The sequence below is a fragment of the Schistocerca americana genome, chromosome 1, assembly GCF_021461395.2.
Source record: "Schistocerca americana isolate TAMUIC-IGC-003095 chromosome 1, iqSchAmer2.1, whole genome shotgun sequence".
NCBI lineage: Eukaryota > Metazoa > Arthropoda > Insecta > Orthoptera > Acrididae > Schistocerca > Schistocerca americana.
The window spans coordinates 300701864-300729077 of record NC_060119.1 but is presented as its reverse complement, the minus strand read 5'-3'; the positions used below and the strand labels follow the sequence as shown (position 1 = coordinate 300729077).

The 27214-nt window shown below is 42.1% G+C and overlaps 1 protein-coding gene across 3 annotated transcripts in view; it reads left to right on the top strand.

Annotated features, from left to right (window-relative positions):
* LOC124595381 (septin-2) overlaps positions 1-27214 on the top strand; it is a 307956-nt gene that overhangs the window by 106258 nt on the left and 174484 nt on the right. Inside the window, exon 1 of one of the 3 annotated variants that reach the window (XM_047134111.1) lies at positions 13929-13994. The exons of the other annotated variants lie outside the window; for them this stretch is intronic. Coding sequence (XP_046990067.1) covers positions 13938-13994 — 57 coding nt within the window. The 5' untranslated portion in view covers positions 13929-13937. Of the gene's footprint in view, positions 1-13928; positions 13995-27214 lie in introns of those variants that run through there. 3 annotated transcript variants of the gene reach the window in all.

Genomic DNA, 27214 nt, shown 5'->3' with positions numbered 1-27214 from the left:
AATAACAATTTATCGTAAAAAGGCTGGAGTCGTACGACCTTAATATGGGATAACGTCGTAACCTAGCCAGCAGTACGTATGTAAGGCGACGTACCTACTGCTGGTTAAACCCACGAACATCGCATCTCACATACCCCCGAAGGTAATGTATTTTTGACAGGGTGTTGTACATTTTCGCACCCTGAATGTGGGCATAAATCTGCAGTGCACCAGTTAAATTCTGTTGTTTCTGCAAACCAGTTTTGAAGTCAGAAGCAACTGGATTAGTTGATTTTCCCTTTGCTATACTGACCCAGTAATTACGTTTAAGTGCAGTGTTCTTCACGATCCGTCAATTCCATGATTAGTTCAGATTGTCGCACTATCTTTGTTCTAAAAAAAAATGCCGTAAAGTCCATTTGTTCGTATGTACTGAACATTCAGTCTTGGTCTTCACTGACAGCAGGGACAAGAGCCTATAACCTCTATGACGTTTTATGCATTTGCGCTTCTTGGTTCTAATTTACGCATATTGTTTTCGACAGAGATCATCGTTACTTCCGCGCAATTGAATGAAACAGTCTCTCATTCGTAATATCCTTCATTCAAATAAAATGTAAATCGTGTTTAAATTTCAACATCCAGTTGACTAAACTGTCCAGTCGTTCTAACTAAAGGAAATTTCAGTCTCAAATATCACTTTACATTGATTTCCTATTTCCAAACAGATTAACAAAGTCTAGTTGCTAACTTTCAGAACCCGGATAACATTTCTCTCTTCATTGACGTCTATTTGAATCGGGAATATTTTTTTCAGTAATCATTCTTCAAAAAGTTCTCTTCACACTATTTCCAAAGTAAATCAGAATACTGATATCTTCCCATGAATTGCAACAACTTCACAAAAGATTTACTGCGCACAACGTGTACAGTCACGTAACGAATAACAAGGGCAGAATACAACACATCATCTTTCAAGATCTCAAGAGCAACTGGCAGTTGTTTTTCAGTACAAATTATATCTTCATTCTTTGCATTGTTACCAAAAAATAGGCGTAGCAAAAACTTGACACTCTTGGCATCTTTTTCATATCTGTAGCCGCCGACTTGATGGCGAATAGTCCGCTGGCGTAAACTGCTTTCTCGGATGTGGATCGTGACCGCTACCTATTTCTTGCTGCGCCACTCATGAAACAAAATAAATTATCTTTTGTGGCTCCATGAGAATAATACAATGTACATAACATGAAATTATAAGCCATAATTTCATTAAAATATGAATTCGACCTACCACATATCGTTGCCGCTGAAAAGAGCAATAACGATACGACTGGATATTTTGTCTCACTAAAAGGTCTACGGCTTGAGTTGAGACAACGATACGCGAGGAGAAAAAAAGAGAATCAGCTGTCGGAAAATAAACTTAGATATGTAGCTGCAAATACACTCTAAGCGGCATAGTCAAAGATTTACGGGTTTGGCACTACCTTCTCTCATTACAGGCACTTGTATCACTCGTGTGTGGCTCTGGAATACCGGCTCGCTCTGCAGTTCCCAGATTATGGGACTCCGTTCTTATTGTTTTCGTGGTGATGGTATTCGCGAGTGAGACATTAAGTTTTGCAGCTGTTGCCTCTCACAATCTTTAGTGACCATTTTTCACATACACTTTCGTCCGCGTTGTGACCTAGTGGATGATGTTTTCCTGCTTGCCCTGTATGCCGTAAAAACCTTTGATATGGTGCTTCTTGGAAGACCAAACACTTCGGTTATCTTCGTTACGGAAGCACACACCGTACGAACATCAACAATTTGCCCACCTCCGAAGTCCCTTAGCTCCAACTTAATACACCCCCAAGTGCGTAGAACACTCTTCTGGTCACGACTGACACGTCGAATACATTGCACAGGAGCCGTTCGTGGCCAGATACCGGGTGCTTATAATTAAAGTGCAGCTGCTCACAGAGGTCCAGTGTGGGCTGTAATTATCATATGGCAGCGAAACTTGGTAGATACGCTAATGTGTTAATGCGGAACCGATTTACTCTGAAATAATATTTCCAGTTTTGGCTACCCGGTACAATATGCCGCTGTGAATGCAAGACAGACGCACGTACAGAAATGTCTTTATATTTAATGGATTAGGAAATGGACGTGGGCAGAATAGGTCAAACAAGTGAGAGAGGCATAATGTTTATTTTATTATTAACCGCCGCTTAACACTATTGGTTCAATATGAGCGCTGTGGACGTCGACGAGATGCTGCACCCGTTAAACTACGTGATCAGCAGTTGCTCGCAGCAGTTCCGGTGGAATGTAAGCAACGTATTCCTGTTTACTGAGCGTCAGTTCAGGTAGAAACCGAGCGTGTCCATGACAAACTCGTTCTTTCAGATATCCCCACAGCTTAACGTCAGATGGATTCAGATCAGGTGATATTGCAGGCCGTGCGTCTTGAAAACCTACGGAGATAACAAATTCGTGGAAGATTGCGTGCGTTAAGCAGGTCTTTCATTGGGCGAGAGACATGAAGCGTTGCGCTCTTGCAAAGCAGGAATCACATGTATAACGAGCCCTCGATAACGTGCAGTCGTCACGGCACAGCTGCCAGGCCCTCTAAGAGTATTCTCTTAACACAAGAAAGGACCGAAAATATATGTGCTTGTGAATCCACAGAGACATACACAGCGAGTTTGGCTCCTCGTGCACAATCCCAAATTCTGCAGTTCTTGTATCCAATGCACTTTCTAGCGTAAAATGTGCGTCGTCACTCTACAGAATATTGCCCGGCCGCATGTTATCAACTTGGGTCCGTGCCAGAAACCGAAGAGGAAATTCAGAACGTTGCAGCAGATCATGAAGTTTCAGACGTTGAAAATACCGCTACAGTCGTGAGATAATAAAAGAACTTTACAGCTGTAGCGGTATTTTCAACCTCTGGTATAATGCTCAGTTACGGATATTCCTCAAACAGGATTGTTTGCATGAAGTTTCAGTTGCTGCGTCTGGATACGGTACCAGCGTAATATATACCGCAAAACTGTCCGTACTGTTGACCACTGGATGGACAATTTTCGTGTCAGTGCACGAGCATGCACTACCGTGGGGCTGCTGCAAGGTCAGTTACAGGAACAGCAACCTCATCAATAATAGGACGCCTTCCTCTTCCACATGCCACACCAAGCTCACCCGTACTTTCGAATTTTATTATTGTCTTCTTTAAACCGTTTAGTGACACCAGACCTCTTCTCAGATCTTTCATTTGGCGATACTCTCTCAATGCAGCACTAACTGCTGCCATTCAAACAACAGTTTCACTGACAACGACGCTAAGTCTCCCTTCTCTAGAGCAATATTCCTCACTCACGTTATGGGTTGTCAAAAGACGGCGTGGATGTAATACCGCCAAACCGTGTAAAGTGCCAGATTTGCACCAGGTGTCCAATCATGGAACTATTTTTTTTTCCTGGGTAAATTGGTTGCAAACACATTAAGGGGAGGTTTACTATCTTCTGGTTTAAAAAATCGATTTTTTAAAAATTGCATTTTTGGATCCACAAAAGTGTTTAGAATCCACCCTTGAAACGATTTTTCCGAATACGGAACGGATATGTTTGTTGTTCGCGGCTGAACAAAAAAATGCGGCTGCCTGAAATTGGCCTTTCTCACGCCCCAGTTTTTTTTTTCTATCGGAGAACGAATTATTGTACCGGTGCTTGGGAGGAAACACACAACATTCAAATGAAAGTTTGAACGCGTGGGGGGCTGACCTGTGACATACCGCGCTTGGAGGTCTACGTCGAAATTTTGTTTCTTTCCGACTGCACTTCCGCCTTTGCTCTTCGCAATTTCCGGTCGAAAAAATTCCAGTTTCTAGAGGAAATATCAATAACCATTGGCAAAATTTGACACTGATATCTATAACACACCCCGAGAAAAAAACTCTCAAAGAATATGCTTTTTTCGGGCCAAAGATAGTAAACCTCCCATTAACGCATTAGCGTATATACCAAATTTCGCTGCCATACGATAATCACAGCCTGCCCTGGAGCTCTGTGAGCAGCTGTACAACACGGCAGCCGGCAGGCTTGGCTAGCGCCTGCATTTATGATCAAGCGTGCATTTCTCATGGTGTTTCCATATTTTTAACGACTCCCTGTAGGCGACGGTATTTACACGCTGTAACTGTTCCCTTCGGTAACTTATTACACAACGTGATAAAGTTGGGACAAATTGCAGATATGTCACTTTAAAGCTAATGTTAATTCATTCCGAAAACCTTATTACGCAACCGTAAATATTAAACAAAACTACAAAATCAGATAAAGAATAATTGCATAATTCTAACAGCATAAAGTTGGGATATTAATCCCAATTAATTGATGTAAAAAAAGAATAAAAAACTTTTACGGAGTTACTGGGCCCGTTGCAACTTTAAATTATTTTGTTTTTTGTACGGAGATAATACTATATTCCGGATGGAGACGGTTGTCAGGCCCCGCCCGCTGTTGGCGTTCGCGGGGCGCTGACCGCTCGTTACCTCTTGCCAATCTTAATCATTTATTGCTGGTACTCGATAAGTGCGCGCAGAGCTCCTGCATGTTAGTGCAACATACTCTGCAAGTGAGAAGCAAAGGCTGATGTCTGAAGGACTCTGAAATATGGTGCCCCTGTGGTGTTTGGAACACTCCAAATCTTCATTTCTTCAGGATTCTATTCCGATGGCATCCGTGGTTGGTAGAAAGCTATTAAAGGACACGAGTAGGCTTATTTTCTATCTAAAGGAAGTTACTTTCAACGTCAGTTGCTAATTTCCTGCGTAAGTAATAGTCTAAGATCGACACTGTGGTGGAAGAAAACGTAGGCCGGTGCATCTACGTAATCACAGGCGGTAACCTATTTCAACAAATGACTGCTTAGCTAAAAGTATCTTTTTCATCACAAAATACCAAATTACTGTTAGCTGCTTATATCATGGCAACTATTAAACCTGTAACAAAGGCTTATTGTAATTTGACTGTCAAAATGATACAACAATATATAAAGAAGAATAGATTACTATTCATCCTATAGGTGATTGGTGAGCAAACGTGTGTTCGAATAGGTTTTCAATTTGCATTGTAACGCATGGCGGCGATTCTTATCAAAGGTCTCTCAGGAATTGTATGGCATTCACATTTACTTTCATTGCTTCAAATTTTGAGATATATATGGGTTTCTTCTACCTTGTAACTACAGTATGAGCAGCAGAGAATTATCCATTATTCTCCGGAAAACTGAACCATTTGTGGTTTTAGGGACCGAGTCGGCGAACTATTCGACACACCAAAATGAATCATTCAAGATTTTAGACACAGCACCAGACCTTCTGTCTTTTGTCAGGTGTATTCATGTCTGTCAGACCACCACAACGAGTGAATGTTGCCAAAATCATTGTGATAGGGCGCTCGATTTGGTGGGTAGCAATAATTATGACACTTTCTGTTACAGTTACGTGTAACGATAAACCCGACAGTTCGGCTGTAAATTGGAACTTAACTCCTCACCAGCTTTGTTCTTTCCGCCACTGGCTTGCTGAACGACCACGGTTGTTTCTTAAACCTGTGTTTTCTGTGGACGACAGCGTTCGCGGAGCATGTCACCAGCTACGCAGTCTGAAATCGGAGCCGCGCTACTTCCCTTACAGTAACTTCTCGGCTGACGCAAGGAGGTTGATTAGATCCAGTTATCTCTATATGTATGGCCAACAAACAATCCTACCGAGCGCGCGCACACGCCATCGCATGCTGAATTATCGTAGGATCAGCCCGTTGTCTTTTCAGCAGACTTCTGACGCTTATCGGCAAGCTGAAGAATGGCTAGACCGTAAGCAAAAGAAAATAAAAAACAATGCTCATGCGAGGAAGCGACATTTCCCGTAGTCCTACATGCTGCCCTTGCCCATTACGGTGTATATCCTTCCACGTTTGATAATGTGAGCACATGGCGGCAACATTAATGCATTTTCCGACTCGAATCGTTTACAGACTTAGTGATGGTGTATACGTGTATGATACTACTTCTACATTGGACTATTCTTTCGACGTGTTACACTTTTTGATCAATGTACTTCCCGCATTTCTGCTGGAAGGTAAGAGGGTACAGAGCCCCCTTGCGTCGTTCGGTCACGTGACCAGGTGCTAGCTGCTATTGCTCCACTGCTTTCAGTGCACTTTCCACTGGGCGACCGTTCCGTCCTGAGCCTAAATATTTCCGGGACTACTTCCGTTACAGCTAAACAGCACTCGCTGTGACAAAGCACTCCGCAGCTATTCTCGGCGCCGCTGTTTCCTCTCGCACACTGCAGACACTAACATCGACTTCCTGTGGCCGACAGGCCGTGCTAGCACCATACGTGCAGATACATTATACGAATTCGCTGTTTCATTGTATTACAGTTTCTACGCAGTTCAGGTACAATTTGAGAGCAGTATATAATTTCTCGCGCTGTAAGAAATCAGTGATCCTTACGTACATTGTTGGGTACACCATTATTGTTGGTAAGGCGGGTGCCAGGTTGAGATTCATTGGGAGAGTCCTTAGAAAATGTAGTCCATCAACAAAGGAGGTAGCTTACAAAACACTCGTTCGACCTATACTTGACTATTGCTCATCAGTGTGGGATCCGTACCAGGTCGGGTTGACAGAGGAGATAGAGAAGATCCAAATAAGAGCGGCACGTTTCGTCACAGGGTTACTTGGTAAGCGTGATAGCGTTACGGAGATGTTTAGCAAACTCCAGTGGCAGACTCTGCAAGAGAGGCGCTCTGCATCGCGGTGTAGCTTGCTCGCCAGGTTTCGAGAGGGTGCGTTTCTGGATGAGGTGTCGAATATATTGCTTCCCCCTACTTATGCCTTCCGAGGAGATCACGAATGTAAAATTAGAGAGATTCGAGCGCGCACGGAGGCTTTTAGACAGTCGTTCTTCCCGCGAACCATACGCGGCTGGAACAGGAAAGGGAGGTAATGACAGTGGCGCGTAAAGTGCCCTCCGCTACACACCAATGGGTGGCGTGCGGAGTATAAATGTAGATGTAGATTATTGCACATCATTTCAAATTTCTGATAAACTTGGCATAAAAAATATAATTCTACTTGGATTGATTGCACTACGAAGGAGTAACAGCAGATTTTTTTTATTTTTATTTTTTATTTTTTTATTTTTTTTAGTGTGTTGCTCTGTCTTCGTGACAATGACGTCATGTTTTCAACTGCTGCCGGGCGCAACGTTCAAACAACTGCATTGTACCTGCTCGATGAACGAGTGTCCAGCAATAATTAATAAAGGCGATGAAGATATCAATCATGCTCACGTATAGGTCCGACTTCTCGAAGAGCCTGAAAAAACAAAACACGATGTGACATGAGACACGGAGTTAAATGTTTTAGTAAATAGATGTTTACTGTTCATTGAGTAAGAGTGAAGAACCACATGTGATATGAAACTACACAGAACATATTATTATACCTGATCTTGTTTGAACGCGAATAACAATCGTCGATGCTGTGGCCAAAATTTGTCAATAACTAAGTTAGCAAAATAAAATTTTTCAAACACTTTTCTTCAGTGAATACTTAGCATGTACGACTTACATTATCTGTTTTTACTCATTGTAGAATACAACAGTTTTACTCTTCCTACATTGCGGAAGGATCGTTGTATTATGCATGTGTCAGTTACACGATAAATTAGTCTAATCTAAAAGCCGTAAATTCAACTAAATACCTAGGTATTACAATTACGAACAATTGTAAAGAACATATAGAAAATTTTGTGGGGAAGACTAACCAAAGGCTGCGTTTTATTGGCAGGACACTTAGAAAATGTAACAGATCTACTAAGGAGACTGCCTAACTACACTTGTCCGTCCTCTTTTGGAATACTGTTGCGCGGTGTGGGAGCCTTACCAGATAGGACTGACTGAGTACATCGAAAAAGTTCAAAGAAAGGCAGCACGTTTTGTATTATCGCGAAATATTGGAGAGAGTGTCACAGAAGTGATACAGTATTTGGGCTGGAAATCATTAAAAGAAAGGAGTTTTTCGTTGCGACGGAATCTTCTCACGAAATTCCAATCACCAACTTTCTCCTCCGAATGCGCAAATATTTTGTTGACACCGACCTACATAGGGCGGAACGATCACCATGATAAAATAAGGGAAATCAGAGCTCGTACGGAAAGATATAGGTGTTCATTCTTTTCGCGCGCTATACGAGATTGGAATAATAGAGAAATGTGAAGGTGGTTCGATGAACCCTCTGCCAGGCACTTAAATGTGATTTGCAGAGTATCCATGTAAATCTAGAAGTCTATGTAATTTCCTACCAGGGTACGACTTACACTGGTGCATATATTCTGTCAAAACAAAATGTAGTACAACATTTCCAGTGTTGAGATGGCTGTATGGGCACGTTCCGAAAGCCAATAAATTAAAAAAATGGCGAAGTGAAATCCAGGAAGTCTCTTCGTGATGAAGAGACAAAGCTGCTATGAAATTGATCATTAAGGCACAATGCAGTGCACACAGTACAGTACGTGGCGTTCTGTGTAATCAAACAATGCCCCACGAAGCGCTGTGTTCAGATATTGTTGGAAGGTGCTGCGGGAATTTGATTCTGCTACAGCTGGGGTATGCCTCGTAGGGAACTTGACAACAATACTTCGAAGAGGTCGATAAAGGAAGCCGGCTGGGCTCACAAGAGCAGCTTTTTCCCGCCTTAGTCTGATCTTCAGTACAGCAGCATTCTCATTATTAGGGGAGGTAGAATAACTCACAAACGAAAGCCTTTGCTCCATAATCGAGAGTCTGGTGCTCCACTTTCTAAAAATCTAGACAGGATGATAACCACGACAGTACCGCCTCAATGCGGTCAGCCACATGTGTTGCAATTAGCTAAAGGGAGTTTCTGTGGAATCAGTGGAAATAACTTCTAGAAGTATATGAGAATTCTGTAATGAATAAAAACTCTGTACTGCACTATCCAGGGGAGGAGCAAGTGCACACGGTTGCCACCCCTCTGCCTTGGGGCACGCCTATGAGTGGAACGATATTTACGTGTCTGCTCGAAGGGCTGCCAACTCTTAGCCGTGGGCGCAGTTGGTTAGCAGCTCAGGCAAACATTACGATACGTAAGAAATAAGATTTCGTGAAAGCACGTTATACAGACGCTAATGTTCAAACACTCCATATATAATTTATTTCTCATTGACACACAACACCAGACGTCGCCATGCCGCTAGATCTCTGAAGTTGCTGGAAGTGGTAACAAAAACGGTCGATATGAAGGATACCGATATGTAACGATCACAGCTTCGGGAGGCAAATTATACACATATCAAAAAATGTTTTGCATCACCTCGGTTCTGAGAGTTCCGGAACCTGCATAGAAAACTGGAATAGAGATCAACATAAACATCATTTGGGCCCTTTTTATTGCTCATGAAAACCACACATTGCATGCTGTACCGCCATACAGCGAGACCTTCAGAGGTGGTGGTACAGATTGCTTTACACACAGTAGCACGTCCTCTTGCAATGATGCATGCTTGTATTCGTCGTGGTATACTATCCACAAGTTGATCAAGGTACTGTTGGTCCAGATTGCCCCACTCCTCAACAGCGATTCGGCGTAGATCCCTCAGAGTGGTTGGTAGGTCACGTTGTTCATAAACAACCCTTTTCAATCCATCTCAGGCATGTTCGATAGGGTTCATGTCTGGAGAACATGCTGGCCACTCTAGTCGAGCGATGTCGTTATCCTGAAATAAATCATTCACAAGTTGTGCACCATTGGGGCTTGAATTGTCGTCCATGAAGACGAATGCCTCGTCAATATGCTGCCGATACAGTTGCACTATTGGTCGGATGATGGCATTCACGTATCGTACAGCCGTTACGCCACCTTCCATGACAACCAGCGGCGTACGTCGGCTCCAAATAATGTCACCTCAAAACAGCAGGGAACCTCCACCTTGCTGCATTCGCTGGAGAGTGTGTCTAAGGCGTTCATCCTGACCGGGTTGCCTCCAAACACGTCTCCGACGATTGTCTGGTTGAACGCATATGCAACACTCATCGTTGAAGAGAACGTAATGCCAATCCTGAGAGGTCCATTCGGCATATTGTTGGGCCCTTGTGTACCGCCCTGCATGGTGTCGTGATTGCAAAGATGGACCTCGCCATGGACGTCGGGAGTGAAGTTGCGCAGCATGCAGCCTATTGTGCACAATTTGAGTCGTAACACGACGTCCTGTGGTTGCACGAAAAGCATTATTCAACATTGTGGCTTTGCTGTCAGGATTCCTCCGAGCCATAGCCCGTAGCTATCGGTTATCCACCGCAGTAGTAACCCTTGGGCGGCCTGAGCGAGGCATGTCATCGACAGATCCTGTCTCTCTGTATCTCCACCATGTCTGAACAACATAGATTTGGTTCACTCCGAGACGCCTGGACACTTCCCTTGTTGAGAACCCTTCCTGGCACAAAGTAACAATGCGGACGCGATCGAACCGTGGCATTGACCGTCTAGGCATGGTTGAACTACAGACAACACGAACAGAGTACCTTCTCCCTGGTGGAATGACTGGAATTGATCGGCTGTCAGACCCCGTCCGTCTAATAGGCGCTGCTCATGCATGGTTTCTTACATCTTTGGGCGGATTTAGTCAACTCTGAACAGTCAAAGCGACTGTGTCTGTGATACAATATCCAGTCAACGTCTATGTTCCAGAGCTCTGGGAACCGGGGTGATGCTAAACTTTATTTGATGTGTTTAGTTACATTGCGAGTTAATACACGGTGCCGACTTGTCCCAGCGAGTTAAAATAAAATTTCCTGGGAGGTGACGGAACGCCCTTCCGGCGATTTCGGCCGAAATTGAGCACTGCAATGGACATGCTTACGTATTCAATGGACATGCTCACGTATTCCACCGGCCGCTAACAATTAGAAGCATTGCAAAGTTAAACTCACGTTATAATCTAAACTGGGAATTATTGTCCCATAAGCGGGCACCTTAGGACAGTGGGAAGTCTACTCGTAACTTTACTATTCCCACCAGAAGCTGAAATTTGGCTCTTAGGTAGGCTCACGAGACATTATGACTGACTGCAGCCTGGTGGTTTTGCGGACACGTGAGTGGTTAGGCATGCTTACAGGCGTAAGCAGAGCAGAGAAAAGTAGAAGGTTTTGTAGCGACGATACGGGCCGCAAATGGGGAACTCCATTGACCTCCAACTCACGACACCGCACGAGAATTTGCGAACTCGCTCTCCAAAGTACGTCCTGGCGAAATGCTTCCACGTTTCCCCGATCCTACTTGAAGTCATCAACCTTAGAATATTTTCTTGTCGGTCGCACTGTCGCCTTCTTTGTTTGTTGTTGGACGTAATGTTGACACGCATTGTGGTCTCCCAGACTGCGCCTCGTAAACTATGTACCTGTTTTCTTCAGTGCAGTACAACATGTGCTCGCAGAAATTTGTCTATTTTAACGACAGTTTGCTAAAATTGTTAGTTGGTGGATGGAGCAAGATGCCAGTGATACAGATCAAGAACCAGACGAAAAAGCCTACGACTATACAGTTGTCAGTGATCACATTTCTGCTAACGAACAAGGAAATTATTCAGAGGAAAAATTTCAGGGTGATGGTGTTGGCACCTTCTTCTTTCTTTAATAAAATACTTAGTGTCAGTTAAAATCAAATGTGTTGAGAGTGGTGGTGATGAGAAATGAAAATCCCAGCATTAAATGTCAATTTTGCAAACTTTATTTTTGTACCTATGGAGTCCAATTTTTATGTGCACGTTTAAACCTGGGAATTCAGTTTTTTGTGAAAATTAACTTGCAGCAGAGAGACTATAATTTTTCAGAATGTAAAATTTAGATCTATTAACAGTTCTTTTCTGTGTACTGTTTAAATAACCGCAAAAAATGATTTTGTGACATTAAAAGTAAAATACAGCAGGCTCTATCAACAAGGATTATTTTAACAACACTTAAATCATTGTAAAAACAAATCTTATATACGTTAAATTAAAATCTTCGTATGATTAATGCTTTAAATCTCGGTTTAAACAGAAGTGTCCAAGAGACATCGCCTCGTAGTATACGATACAGAAAAGTCTCCTTGTGAGTTGCGGGTTAGTGTTGCAAGCATCTATGGATGTGGTTTAAAGGCGGGACGAGCAGGCTACGGGGTGATGGAGGTCTACGTCTCGTTACAGTACACGGACGAAGGCGGACTAGTGCAGCGTTACGGAAGGGCCCCCATCACGGGGGCAAAGGGGAGTCCGCGACCGCCACCGCACCTCCCCTCTAACTCTCAGGGGAAGGAAAAGAATGTAGGGCAGTCAAGCGCTTTTTTCTTTTTTGTTCAAGAAAATTATTTAAAAGTCGATATTACGCAGGTTTTTGAACAGGATCTGCACCGGGACTACTGCTATTACTAATTCTACTAGTAAGTCATCATTAGTCTTCCAAAATACTAAAAATACTCCATAACCCCAGGTCTAGGCTCTCCCATACAAACTATCGTATGGGCGCCATTGGTATTATGCCCACAGAAAAAGTATGGGACTATTTCGAACACCGTGTGAAACGTGAAAGGTCTCTGTTGGATTCCTTTCACGTTAATTTTGTAAAACTGTTGTCATTTACGGCATACATTCCACTTCTAAATTTACTGTGGTGTTTCTGACTATCTGGGAGGAGACTGAGCAGTGGAAAGTGTTACTTTTACACATAATCAAGAACGATCTGTCACACTACTACACTTTAAAACACAGTTTATATGTAATTCATGTCACACAGTCTCATACGGAACTTACATCCGCTTTCTTTTATATACTGTATATGATAAGATACTGTCATCCCCCTTCCCTTCTGTGTGAAAGGATGAATGAGCAAATGTATTTACAGTTGCATGCTTGATGGTAGCAGACAAGCATGTCTGCTAGAGAACAGTAGGACCAACGTCGGAACAGGTAGCTTACCCTCTGTAGTTTGCGACAAGCTCATGCCCCGCCGTTAATGTGCACATACGTGACCAGTGACTCGTCAGTTCAATGGTAGCGTTGTAGCACCCAAGCTAATCTGTGTGTACTCTCATGTGCAGTGAGCAAAGATAGTTGGGTGCTGTGGCGGCTTCTCTGCTGCAGTGTGCAGTGTAAGGAGATAGTACTGGACACGACAGCTGCTTACTGGGTCCTCTGGGCATTGCATTTGAAGGAAATGAGGTATTATTACGGCAGAAGCAAGCAATACAAATATTGAGGTCAAGCGCACGGTCAGATTCCATTTGTGTAAACTATGCTCTTTACTCAATATGACGTCATGGGTCAAAGCGGACGGGTGGAATCGAGCCTTGCACCATTCCCTAATAGTGTGTGAAGCTTATTCCTTTAGCGTTACACCGGACTAGCTTGATGTCTCCTGGAAGTGGCCAAACTTTTGTGCGGTGTGCTTAGTCGTGACGGTCAAACTCGCCTTTAATAGGGCAGCCCGACTTTAATCCCTGTGAGATAAGAGCTGTCAATCCATCCCTGTCGGAATGGGGACAACATTCCTGAGTGGGTCGCCCTCCCTGCCAGATAAGCTGGGCTTCCTAAAGTACTGCTTGCTTCTCGCTTCCTGTGCAGTGGCCGCAGTCAGTTTCTGCGCGGCTTTGCCAGCGGCTGTCACACTTGCCTTCTCGTAAAGCCGCTGTTTGACAGTAAAAGCGCTATCGGCGGAGAAAAAAATGCGTGCGAAGGGCTTATCTGGTGGGTGGGGACGATAGCGTGGGCGCGCGGTAGGAGAAGAGATCTTATGGAGAGAGGGGGCTGGAGCAAAGGGGGGGGGGGGGGGGAGGGGCACGTAGGTGGGAGGCACCGCTGTATGGCGGCTGCTGCCCCTGGTTCGCAGTCCAGCGCAGCGACATGCCCGCGGCCACCACCATGACGTCCGCCGGCGGCCGACACTTCAAAGTCACCTACGTGAGTACAGCACGCCGCCGCTTCAGAGGGACTGCCGCCTTGCAATGTCAGTTTGGCGTTCCTACTGTAATGCTCCCAGGCCTAACACCATGACTTGCCAGTAATAAATGCTTGGTCTACAGCTTAGAGGAACGACTTTTACTGTTTACTTCTTGCGGTCAATACGCCAATCCATTCCGGTAGTATTCGGTCTGTGCGCCTGAAATGCCTCCCTACACTTCATGGGTATTGCACATATATATCTTCCTTACAAATTCTATGGTTTTCATGGTTTACATCTACGTCTATCTTCCGCAATCTACATTGTGGAGTGTCCGGAAGCTACTTGTGGCTCAGTGACTTTTCCGCCTTCCTATTCGAGGTGGCGCAGTGGTTAGCACACTGGACTCGCATTCGGGAGGACGACGGTTCAATCCCGCGTCCGGCCATCCAGATTTAGGTTTTCCGTGATTTCCCTAAATCACTCCAGGCAAATGCCGGGATGGTTCCTTTGAAAGGGCACAACCAACTTCCTTCCCCGTCCTTCCCTAATCCGATGAGACGAATGACCTCGCTGTTTGGTCTCTTCCCTCAAAGAATCCAGTCCAATCCGCCTTCCTTATTCCGTTTCCAAATTGTCCGTACGAACGACGGCTATCGGCAGACTTATCGTCGTGGTTATTTCGCGAGACGAATGTGGTAGGAAGTAGTATGGTGCCAAATTCTTCTTGTAACGCATGCTCTCCAAATCACAACTGTAAATCTCCTCGTAATGCACAGTTTCGTCTTATAGCGTATGCTCTTATGATTATTTCCGTAACGCCCTCGCGTTTACTAAACAATTCGATGAGAGACGTACCTCTCTTAGATGGATATTTTCTCTCTCTCTGTCTCTCTCTTTCTCTCAATTCAAATCTGCAAGTCGCAGATGGATGACTACTACTGAGGAATCGATCGAACAGTGCATTATAAGCCACTTCTCCAGGAATGAACCGCATTTCTTTCAGTCTTTCAAATAATCTCAGCCTTGAATCTGATTTTTCTATAACTAATTGTATTTAATTATATCCCTTTAGGCCATCCTAGACGGTTACTACTACGTATTTCACGGAAGATACTAGTGATTCATCACCAATAGCGTACTCGAACAGTAACAGAACTCTGCACTTAATTGTGCACAATAAGTTACATTTATTTTCTTTCAGCCCACAGGTGAACCTCAATGGTAAAAAGAGAGACGGTAATAGGTTTATCATGGAGCGAAACTTTCCACTAGTTGTCATAGTCGTAAACACCACATATAAATGACTAGTAATGTGGAATTATAATGAAAAGTTTCTTCTAAAAAATCAGATTTTGCTTAGTGGTTTAAATCTCTTGTGCAACGAACATCTCACTGCTAATCCTTTGTTTCCTCAAAAATCGAATCAGTTTACATAGAAATCATGGTACTGAGTAGGCTTCAGAAGCTCCTGAGTAGACTGGTACGTGAAGCTTAGCAAGATGAGCTAACTTTCTACTAGTTCTGTGGCGTAAGGGTGCGTATTCTAGACATTTAGCAATTGCTTTGGCCTGTTCATTTTCTCTGCGTTAGGTTTATTTGAACTGATACCATATTTCTTTTGTTACCTGTGGTATGTTTCATGCACTAAATTTTTGTGTGTTTAACACCTAAGTACACAGTAAATTATTTATCCATTGCGGTACAGTGCGAAATTATTTTATGGGACAAAAGTACAGGGTCTGTCACAAAATGTTTTGTTTCGCATTGAAATCGCCGCTAGACATCTTAATCAATAACGTAGTATGCTTGAATCTTTGTTGCCTTTGGATCGCCATTTTAGTTAACATTACATTTCAAGCCGTAATCCAGTTATCCAGTCTTTCGGAGGTAGCGGAAGAAAAATCATTTCCCTCAATACTAGTTCATGTCTACTCTTCCCAGAAAAGAACATTTTCGATGGCCCTCTTATAGACGCAGCTTTGATCAGTTTTGAGTAGGAGTGGGACGGGTGTACCGCTTCGTTGCCGCTTAAAATCTCGGCTTTCCTTCATATCCAATCTCGCAAGTCGACAAAATCGTCAGTCTCTGGCGAATCGCGTAGCGATCACAGTTGTTAGATGCATTATTAGCTTTTTTTGTGTCTGAGGTTTCTTAACCGTACGGGTGTGTGGTCGACGTTTATCTACCAATGTAATGACCGACATAGCCCCGGGAAAGGCGCCAGCCGATAGTGCCCCGGTATGTCAAGAACGGATCTTTCTTGTCTGTCGGCAATGGCTGCTAAATGTTTAATTGCGTCGAGAGATTTTACGTTTCCTTTCACTGCCGTGTTTCATTGCGCTCGAAACTCCATGAAACGGACAGCACTACCGTTGCTCATAAATGGGTGTAATAGGCAGAATTCATGTAGATCTGCAAGTCAACAGAAACGTGCAGCGCCGTAAATGTTTCTGTACTGGGAAGTGCAAGAACGTGTCGGGAAACCATGTATTGGCTTCAAAAGGGAAAAAGTAAATGTTTTCTGCCCGAAAGAATATATGTTGACAGGTTGCTCAGCGTTGTCATTAAGTGTGTCAGCCATTGGTGCACGTATGTTGGACAATTAGTTTCATTTCCTAGGTTTTTTAAAAAAAAAGGGTCTGGTGACGGAGCTTCAAACGCCCCATAACATAGTTCGGACCGATGCTCTGGATGGTTTGCCTCAGTGCCAATGTAGATAAGAAGCTCCCAGAATGAATTTTCACTCTGCAGTTGAGTGAGCGCAGATTTGAAACTTCCAGGAGTGCTGGTCCTGCATCCATAAAATTTCTCTGAATTTCGGAAGGTCGGAAATTAGGTACTGACGGAAGTAAAGCTGTGAGGAAGTTTCGTTAGTCGTGCTTCGATAGGTGAGTCGGTAAAGCACTTGCCTGCGAAAGGCATACAACACACTTGCGAGCCCCTAACCTGGCACACGGTTTTGATCTGCCTGGAAGTTTCAGATAAGACGTTGATTATTCATTACGCAGTTACTTATTTACTCTGTTGCCTATCACAATTTGAGGAGCATCTTGCTTCGATACCTCGAGAAAGTTACAAAAATATTTCGAGCGCTCTCGTTATGTGGAGCCATCGCGTATAAAGAACATGGTGGACTGCTTTGACGGCGAAGCGCTCCGTAGTTACGAGGTTGAAATGAGAGTAAATTAGCGGCCTGCGCCAATTTTATCGTAAAATGTAACACAAGGATAATATTAGGAATCTCAAAGGCATCACAATGAGTTGCGGCAGGTGGTATTGAGATATAGCACGTGTAAACGATTACGTGCTCCCAGTACAAGTTGCAAGCAACTATCAATGTGGACACACACAGCCTACGTCCACGCTGGTAATTGCTTGCATCTTGAACTACAAACACCTTGCTATACATACTGATACAGCAATTCGGCTTTCTCTCTCTCTCTCTCTCTCTCTCTCTCTCTCTCTCTCTCTCCCCTCCCCCTCCCTCCCTTTAGATACATAGGTCTTCCATTTGGATTACAGTAGTGTCAGGTTACACATGATACGCTGTGGTTGATTAATCCTTGGAAGGTGTAGTATCCAATATCAGCTGGCATCATTGGTTTGAGTGCTGTTGGAGATCATACCCGATCTCACGTAGTCTGCCTGAATGGTAGATTCATTTAACAGTGACAACTACATTACGCTCTTGATAATAGCCGCTCACATAACTATCAATGCAGCTCTAGTAAGACTACGAAGGGTCCAGCATTAGATTTTGAACTGTTAATGCCGCAAGCAATACAGAAAGCTAGTTTGCGAAGCTTTTCGCATGACATTAGCCTAATCGAAGAAGACAGCTTTTCCCCTGAAGAACGCAACACTTGGAAGTTGAACATGCCAGGTCGAGCGAAATTCCACGGTGCCTCTGTCAGGTGAGATCCTTGCGATAAGATACAGTGTGGGCGGAAATCGAGATCACTGCTCACAAGCGCTTTCGTCGCTAAGGAGCAGCAGAGACGAGATTACATTCGTGATTGGAAAAGATGCTATGATTTTAAAATGAGTTCCTAAATCGTAGACAAGTAATGCTGCTGGCATTATTTATATCGTTGGTTGGCCATCCTAGAACCACTATAAACTTGCAGTACGAGCATTATCACAGTTGTTCTAATCTTGCCTTTTTTTCGTTGAAGCCAGATTTTTGCAACAGTGAAATGTGTGGAACACGGCGTCCATCTACCATTTGATACCAGTTGTTCGTTTTTCATCCTGCAAAGTCCCCAACGTCATTACAGCTGTCCTGCAGATGTCTCGGTTTTACTGGTCTTCTAGTTGTATGCCCATTTGCTATAGGTCTTTTTTGACGTTCATGTGTTACAGAATTCTTGTTTTCCGGTTGTCCAAGAAGCTGAAGTGGCGTTTCGTCCATTTAGCATAATTCGTTCTACTTGCGTTGCGATGAAACAAAATTCTGCATTTCCGTATTGTGTCCACACTTTTTCCTATTTTACAATATGTTTCTTGTTTCAATTTTTTGATGTATATTCCATTTTCATAATTTGGGCCCAATATATTGTGTAAGATCTTTCTCTCTATTCTTTCTAAAACCGGTAATAACAGTATCTCGGAGAAGGGAAAGAGACTCTGAAGCAGTTAGTTTTATAATAGAGTTGTAGTAATGAATATTGATATTTACGGGAAAGCACCTTTTGTTGTTAACGTTTCATGTGGTTCGGTAGGCTGTTTCCGTTTTTTTTCATGGTTTCGGGGCTTCTTTATTTAGCCCACTCGAAATAATTCATTCACTCACGTCAGATGTGCTATTCACGCCTTTTATTGTTCCGTATCCGGTGTTTAACACGGTTCTGTTGCCATTGATATTTGACATTACTTACGTTATTTTTCAAAAGAGGTAAGAAATTTACTATTATTACCGTTATTAGAGTTATTAAGTCGCTCTGTCGTTTTCATACGGTTGTTAATTTATGGCAGGTTGATAAAATAACTTTCACCATGTCATCCACTCTGTGCTAACGTAATTGCCTGGGTTTCAGGACCGTCTACCGATAGTAACACTTACCCTTTTCTACCTGATCGGATACATCGAATTGTTCTTGGCAGTAAATTTTGACTATGATATTAGCTTTCTAATGTACTTTGAGGACCATACAAAACGGAGCTTACACGAGCTGTAATGCTGCACTGCTTTTGCTGAATTTCTTGGAGAAATTCCAAGTAAAGATCTCAATATCTGCGTAATATAATAATGTGGAGCGTCGAACGATGTGTTGTTAATGTACAAAGGGCAGTATGTGTTTAATATTAATGTGTTATCACGTTGGAAGAACCGGGTATCGGATACACATAGCTCGCGGCTTGTTGAATCAGCTTCTTGCATGAAAAACTTGAGACATTTATAGAAGGAGTCGCGTAAAATACTAACAGAATTATCAAACTTGGTTTGAAACATGTTACCTTATTGCATAAACGAGTATGAAATTTAAGCTACATAAACTTGACAGAAAAGGATTTGTATATTACTTGAAATATTTATTCTGCCCCATGTAGTCATCAACCCAACAAAAGATCTCGACAGTCCTTCAAAATTTATTCTGAAATAATAATTTTGTTTTGTTATATATTCTTTGTACTTAGATATAATGTTTCTGTTTTGCTATATGTTCTTTGCAACTATTAGTTTTCAAGAGCCATCTGTGTATAGAAGGATAACAGTTTATATGCAATGTATTACGACAGAGAAAGAAGCATGTGACCACTGGAGGTATTCTGTTTTAGTTGTTTCATTTTCACATGTAGATAACCGCTTTCAAAAACCTCCCAAAACCATGTTCTGAAATAAAATTTTTGTTTCTTCAGCAGACAGTGCCTTAGGTTACCCCAAAGTCGTAACGCTACACACACATGTACTAACATATGTAAGTATACCAGAAGCTGGAGGTTTAAACCCTCTAAACGCGTTGTGGTTACAAACAGTGACTGGTAACAGTAAACTTGTTGCTTCATTCGAAACTTACCGGTTACATTCCTCCTTCCAGACACCGCTAAAAACAAATTTGACAGATGCTGACAAACAGGAAATATAATAATTTCTATTAAGCAGATTTGAAGGCAAAGTTTTGTAGTAAATGCACTTACTAACATGTCTGAAGAATGTGAATTGAAAGGCTGTAGGTGTGCAGAAGTTAGGAAACAGGCAGCGTCTTGTTGGGCGTGTTCGGCGGCGTAGAGGAAACGACCTACGTGACGGCGACGAGCGCTTGCTGGAGAGTGTGTGTGTGTGTGTGTGTGTGTGTGTGTGTGTGTCGGCGGTCAGTCTTGCGCAAGGAGGAGAACTGTAACTAAAAGGTAGTGCTGGGCTGTTATGGCAACGCCGTACAGAAACTGGGCTGCACGTACAATGCAGTACTTCGAAATGCTACCCACTGGAATTTTTTGCCCTTCTTGTAGCGTATAGTGACTTCAGCTCAAAAGCTGGCATTTGAGACTACAAATATTTTATAGAACACCTGTTGGAGACAAATTGATACACAAAAGCAGCTGAACTAAAAAAATCTTAAATCAGTCGGATGTTTTCGTCCAGGTTGTATGCATTACGAACAATTTATAAAGCTTAGATAGCTCGAAGATATTATGTAAAGACTACATAGTCTTCAGTCTGGTGCAATTCCCGCTGTCATAGGCAGACATCTTCTATTCTAATTTCCTTAGTTCATTTCTCAACCATCTGGAGTACTGAAAAATTGAAGTTCTCACGTCTAGGACATGACGATTTCGTGGATGTTAATAGTTTTGCAAGCGAAAGATTTGAAAGAATGTAGTTCCGGTTGGACTGCGTTTTGTTCTCAGTTAAACAGCGATTTGGGTGCTCTTAAGAGCATTAAGAGCATTGTAAGACATTTCCAGGGGCAGATGTGGACTCTGACCACAATCTATTGGTTATGACCTGTAGATTAAAACTGAAGAAACTGCAAAAAGGTGGGAATTTAAGGAGATGGGACCTGGATAAACTGAAAGAACCAGAGGTTGTACAGAGATTCAGGGAGAGCATAAGGGAGCAATTGACAGGAATAGGGGAAATAAATACAGTAGAAGAAGAATGGGTAGCTTTGAGGGATGAAGTAGTGAAGGCAGCAGAGGATCAAGTAGGTAAAAAGACGAGGGCTAGTAGAAATCCTTGGGTAACAGAAGAAATATTGAATTTAATTGATGAAAGGAGAAAATATAAAAATGCGGTAAGTGAAACAGGCAAAAAGGAATACAAACGTCTCAGAAACGAGATCGACAGGAAGTGCAAAATGGCTAAACAGGGATGGCTAGAGGACAAATGTAAGGATGTAGAGGCCTATCTCACTAGGGGTAAGATAGATACCGCCTACAGGAAAATTAAAGAGACCTTTGGAGATAAGAGAACGACTTGTATGAATATCAAGAGCTCAGATGGAAACCCAGTTCTAAGCAAAGAAGGGAAAGCAGAAAGGTGGAAGGAGTATATAGAGGGTCTATACAAGGGTGATGTACTTGAGGACAATATTATGGAAATGGAAGAGGATGTAGATGAAGATGAAATGGGAGATACGATACTGCGTGAAGAGTTTGACAGAGCACTGAAAGACCTGAGTCGAAACAAGGCCCCCGGAGTAGACAATATTCCATTGGAACTACTGACGGCCGTGGGAGAGCCAGTCCTGACAAAACTCTACCATCTGGTGAGCAAGATGTATGAAACAGGCGAAATACCCTCAGACTTCAAGAAGAATATAATAATTCCAATCCCAAAGAAAGCAGGTGTTGACAGATGTGAAAATTACCGAACAATCAGTTTAATAAGCCACAGCTGCAAAATACTAACACGAATTCTTTACAGACGAATGGAAAAACTAGTAGAAGCCAACCTCGGGGAAGATCAGTTTGGATTCCGTAGAAACACTGGAACACGTGAGGCAATACTGACCTTACGACTTATCTTAGAAGAAAGATTAAGGAAAGGCAAACCTACGTTTCTAGCATTTGTAGACTTAGAGAAAGCTTTTGACAATGTTGACTGGAATACTCTCTTTCAAATTCTGAAGGTGGCAGGGGTAAAATACAGGGAGCGAAAGGCTATTTACAATTTGTACAGAAACCAGATGGCAGTTATAAGAGTCGAGGGACATGAAAGGGAAGCAGTGGTTGGGAAGGGAGTAAGACAGGGTTGTAGCCTCTCCCCGATGTTGTTCAATCTGTATATTGAGCAAGCAGTAAAGGAAACAAAAGAAAAATTCGGAGTAGGTATTAAAATTCATGGAGAAGAAATAAAAACTTTGAGGTTCGCCGATGACATTGTAATTCTGTCAGAGACAGCAAAGGACTTGGAAGAGCAGTTGAATGGAATGGACAGTGTCTTGAAAGGAGGATATAAGATGAACATCAACAAAAGCAAAACAAGGATAATGGAATGTAGTCTAATTAAGTCGGGTGATGCTGAGGGAATTAGATTAGGAAATGAGGCACTTAAAGTAGTAAAGGAGTTTTGCTATTTGGGGAGCAAAATAACTGATGATGGTCGAAGTAGAGAGGATATAAAATGTAGGCTGGCAATGGCAAGGAAAGCGTTTCTGAAGAAGAGAAATTTGTTAACATCCAGTATTGATTTAAGTGTCAGGAAGTCATTTCTGAAAGTATTTGTATGGAGTGTAGCCATGTATGGAAGTGAAACATGGACGATAAATAGTTTGGACAAGAAGAGAATAGAAGCTTTCGAAATGTGGTGCTACAGAAGAATGCTGAAGATTAGATGGGTAGATCACATAACTAATGAGGAAGTATTGAATAGGATTGGGGAGAAGAGAAGTTTGTGGCACAACTTGACCAGAAGAAGGGATCGGTTGGTAGGACATGTTCTGAGGCATCAAGGGATCACCAATTTAGTGTTGGAGGGCAGCGTGGAGGGTAAAAATCGTAGAGGGAGACCAAGAGATGAATACACTAAGCAGATTCAGAAGGATGTAGGTTGCAATAGGTACTGGGAGATGAAAAAGCTTGCACAGGATAGAGTAGCATGGAGAGCTGCATCAAACCAGTCTCAGGACTGAAGACCACAACAACAACAACAAAGAGCGTTAGTATGATGTTACCCTAGATGGTTAGTCAGTACACGACGGCTGAATGCATCCTAGGAGGACGAACTTTCCGTCTTTGTGTCACTGTGTCAGTCATACAAGTCTCTCGGGTGTTTCTAAATAGGGAGCAGCGCTAAATTCCACAGAGCCATCGGAAACCAATCTCCAGTCACGGAACACTGTATGTACTGATACATAACACATTCCTGAAAAAGTGAATCTGTGGCGTTAGTCACACTTTATGTACTTCAAAAGTTCATTAGGGAAAGAAGCGAATGAGTTTTGTAATTGGATTATTGTTGTCAGTAGATGCTCATAGGCGCATTTTATCGTTGTCACGCAGACAACACAGTCTGTCAAGGCTAGGAGTACCGATGGTTTGCGATCAAGGATGAGGAGGGCTTCAGTTGCACGTTCCCTTCCATTCAGTCACTCACCTTTTACGTGCCACAATGAACCTACTGTTTCTATCTTTTAACGTTGTTTCAATTTAAGGAAGTTGTATGGTATGGTTTGCCTGTAAAAAAAGAAACTTAACTGGGTGCGTTGTTAGCCGGGTTACTTTATCCCGCATTAAGCTCTGTAAGAGATGATATGAGCTATGGATTTAATTCTTTTCGAGCAATGGAACTAGCAATTTGAACTTCACAGCAACATTAAAATGCTCAAAGGCTTACTCATTCAAAGGGTTTTTAACAAATTTAGAAGTGATTTGCTTTGTGGTTAAGAATGCTGTAATATAGCGCTGCACTACAGATACGGAAAACCAGAGATCGCGAGATGGCAATAGACTGGACAACTGAATCTCGCATTAAATTTGAGTCTCTACACGTAGAAAATTGTATTATGGATAGTATAAAGAGCACTGGTTCCGAAGAGGCATAGCAAGTTCCCCAAAGTGCTTTCACGGCGAAGAAGATGTATATCATCTCTTCTTTGAAAGTAAATAATTGTGAACGCGAATTAGTCAATTCACAGAAAGGCTCACGAGCTTGAATTGTGAAACGTCAGCTGTTCTGGGGCCTCTGCTGATTTTTATAGAAGTCAAAGCAACACATAATGGTCTGCATGGCATAAGAAGGAAAAGGAGAAAATGGTTTAACGTAACGCCAGTGACGGGTCATTAGACACTCAGCACCAGCTCGAATTGCGCAAGGCAATCGGTCTCACCATTTTCAAATTAACCAACCCGGCATTTGTCTGAAGCGTCGACTTCGACAGCTGTTATACAGTGTAAAATAACTCCCTAGTTTTGATGTGTCCTAGAATCTGTACAAAGTGACGTACACTATTCTAGTTTGTGGTGTTCGATTCATTAATTCTCCAAGTTTGGCTCCCCTGCAGTTGGCACATCTGCTTGAGCTTGAGACGGCATCAGTGCTGTTTCTTTCCTCTGTTCCCTCAGTTCAGTCCATGCGTGCGTGCAGTGCAGTGCAGTGCAGTGCAGCGCAACTCAGCAACAATGTGTACTCCGCAACAGAAAGTGCAACGTGTTGTTTGGCTTGTGAAAACTGAGTCAGTTATAGCAGTGCAACGTGCTTTTAGACGTCAGTATGGTGGTGAACCACCTACAGCAAAAACTATCGGTCAATGGGTAAAGTCTTAAAAGGAAACTGGTAATGTTTTAACGTAATGTTTTAAAAGCAAAATCACCAATTAGACCGAGAACTTCTGAAGATCTTGTTTCGTGTGGTCGGAGACCGAAGAAGTCATTGGCCAGACGTAGTCTACAATTAGGAGCGCAACTGTTACGGCCACCACGAAGCCCAGAATTAACCCCACTCGACGTTTTCTTTTGGAGCCACATAAAAAATGTTGTGTACAGCAAATGATCAGAGACATCAGTCATTTACGGAAAAGAATCGTCGCGGCGGTTGGGACAGTTATACCTGAAATGTTGCCGAATACGTGGCGAGAAGTGGAATATTGTCTCGACGTGTACAGGGTAACAAATGGATCCTACGTTGAAGTCTAGTAACATTAAACAATACTTAAAGTAATTCTATTTCATGATATGTACTCATTGATGTAATTTTTCATTAATTTTCCCATTAAATTTACACTTAAAACTAGGGGTTCTTTTTCAAACAGCCTGTATATTTAAATGAGATACGTACGTTGTATTTACCCATACAGGGTGACTGTAAAATTACGAGGATATCGGTAATCATTTGAAAATGGTGCATCGCAGAAATCCCCTTGTCGTGTGAAATTAATGAATGTGTTTGTAATATAACCAAGATAGAAAATGGAATTCCCTTTATTCCTACTTCGTTTAGGTATACCCTGTGCAGGCTATTGCCTTGTAGTTCGCTGAAATAAATGAAAAGTAAGACGTCATAGGTTCACTTGTTTTTGGTTAGGTAACTTCGACTCATTTTAATAAGCTGATGAATAGAAAAATAAAACTCTCCGTGTGAACATGATTCTGACTTCGTACCTGATCCAAGATTCCAGATTTGAATTTTTCATGGTGACGTTCCCAATCATTTCAGGTACATAGTTCGTACCAACAGGCCACTGATACCTTAAGCATTCCTTGCTAGTTATTAAGCTTCTTAATATTAGGAAAATTATTATGCCGTACGTGTTATTGTTATTAAGATTAATTGAATTTTCCGTCGGTGCCTGGCAGAGAAAAAGAAAATTAAACAGGAACGTATTCCTACCGTTCTGCAGAACTTATTTTCATTTGCTTACGAACAGACCATCATTTTCTTAGGCCACTGTCAGGTGACAACTGAATGTCGCAAGCACAGGTAAAATTATGTGAAACTTATATTCTGATCTGTGAAGCCTTATAAAGATATTACTTATGGAAAAACATACAAAATATACAAAAAAAAGTCAGTGTGTTTACAAAGGAAAGATTACATTTTTATGTCGTTCCCATCAGTTGATGAATAAAGTTGAATTTACCATTGTAGTTTAATATTTGTTTAAGTAAAACTTAATTTAACAGAGGAGAGAAACGAAACTGACTTCGGTCGTTTAAAATTGAGCTTGCGTTCATTGCCAAACGTTTACTGATTCCAAGAATTTCCAGTAGAGTTATGATTCTGTTCTACTTAATAGTGTCTGAAGTGTCGCAATCTACTTTATATAGGTGGGTTTCTGTTAACAGATGGTCTGCGAAGGATGAACGTTTTTCCGAGTCGTCAGATTGTTCTATGTTCTTAAGCTAACTGCCACCGCTCGTCCTCAATGACGAACACACAGTTTTTCACTGTGGTGACGTGTGATTTTATACATAGCACTCTGTGGCAAAGGTTGCAGTTTGTGTTTACTGTTGAATAAAAATTTTGATATTCCGTTGTTGCAAAAGTCATGTCTGTAGTTGTGAGACATCAACTATTATGCGAGATTATCTGAAATGTTGCCAACATACGGGCCTGGTGCGCCAGATTCTGGTTCCTCTTGGAATTTTCTTTTTCCTCTTCTTTTAAATTAAGTTTGTTAATGTAGTGCAATAATATTAGATTACGATCGTGAATTCCGTTTTTATTTTTTCATCTGCTATTAAATATAACAATATCCACATAAACTTGGCTTTCCATTTTTAGTTCATACTTAACTGTTGTATTCCAGCATGACAAATTTAGTACCTTCCTTTTTAAACACTGTAAATGTCATAATTTTGGTATCTTCTGTATAAATAATGTCTGAGTAAGTTGCACGTCATTTTATCTGTAATTGAGATATTCAATTGACGCCTGACAAACTAAAGCAGTTTCGTGACCAAAAATAACATTTTGCTGAATATCAGGAAAGTTTTTTGTATTTCATATTGTTATTATTTTTACTGCTGTCGATGTCGTCGTCATTATTATTTACGTTTTGGCATTTCATAACTGAACTATTATTATACTGGCGATATTCTATTTAAGGTTTTGGAGGTTTTTGACGTATTCTGCATGTGAGGTTGAGTGTCATAAGCTAAACAGGTACAAAAGAATTAATTAAATAACCAATGACAAAGAGTAACATGATAAGAATCCTGACTCAGAACACCTGTAAATTTGTGAGTTGTTTAGGAGCCCTGGTTGATAGCGAGACCAGCGCATGTCAGAAAGGCTTCGAAAATGTTCGGCGGATTGAGTGAGGAATGGGAAGAAAATACCTGTGAACATCTGTCA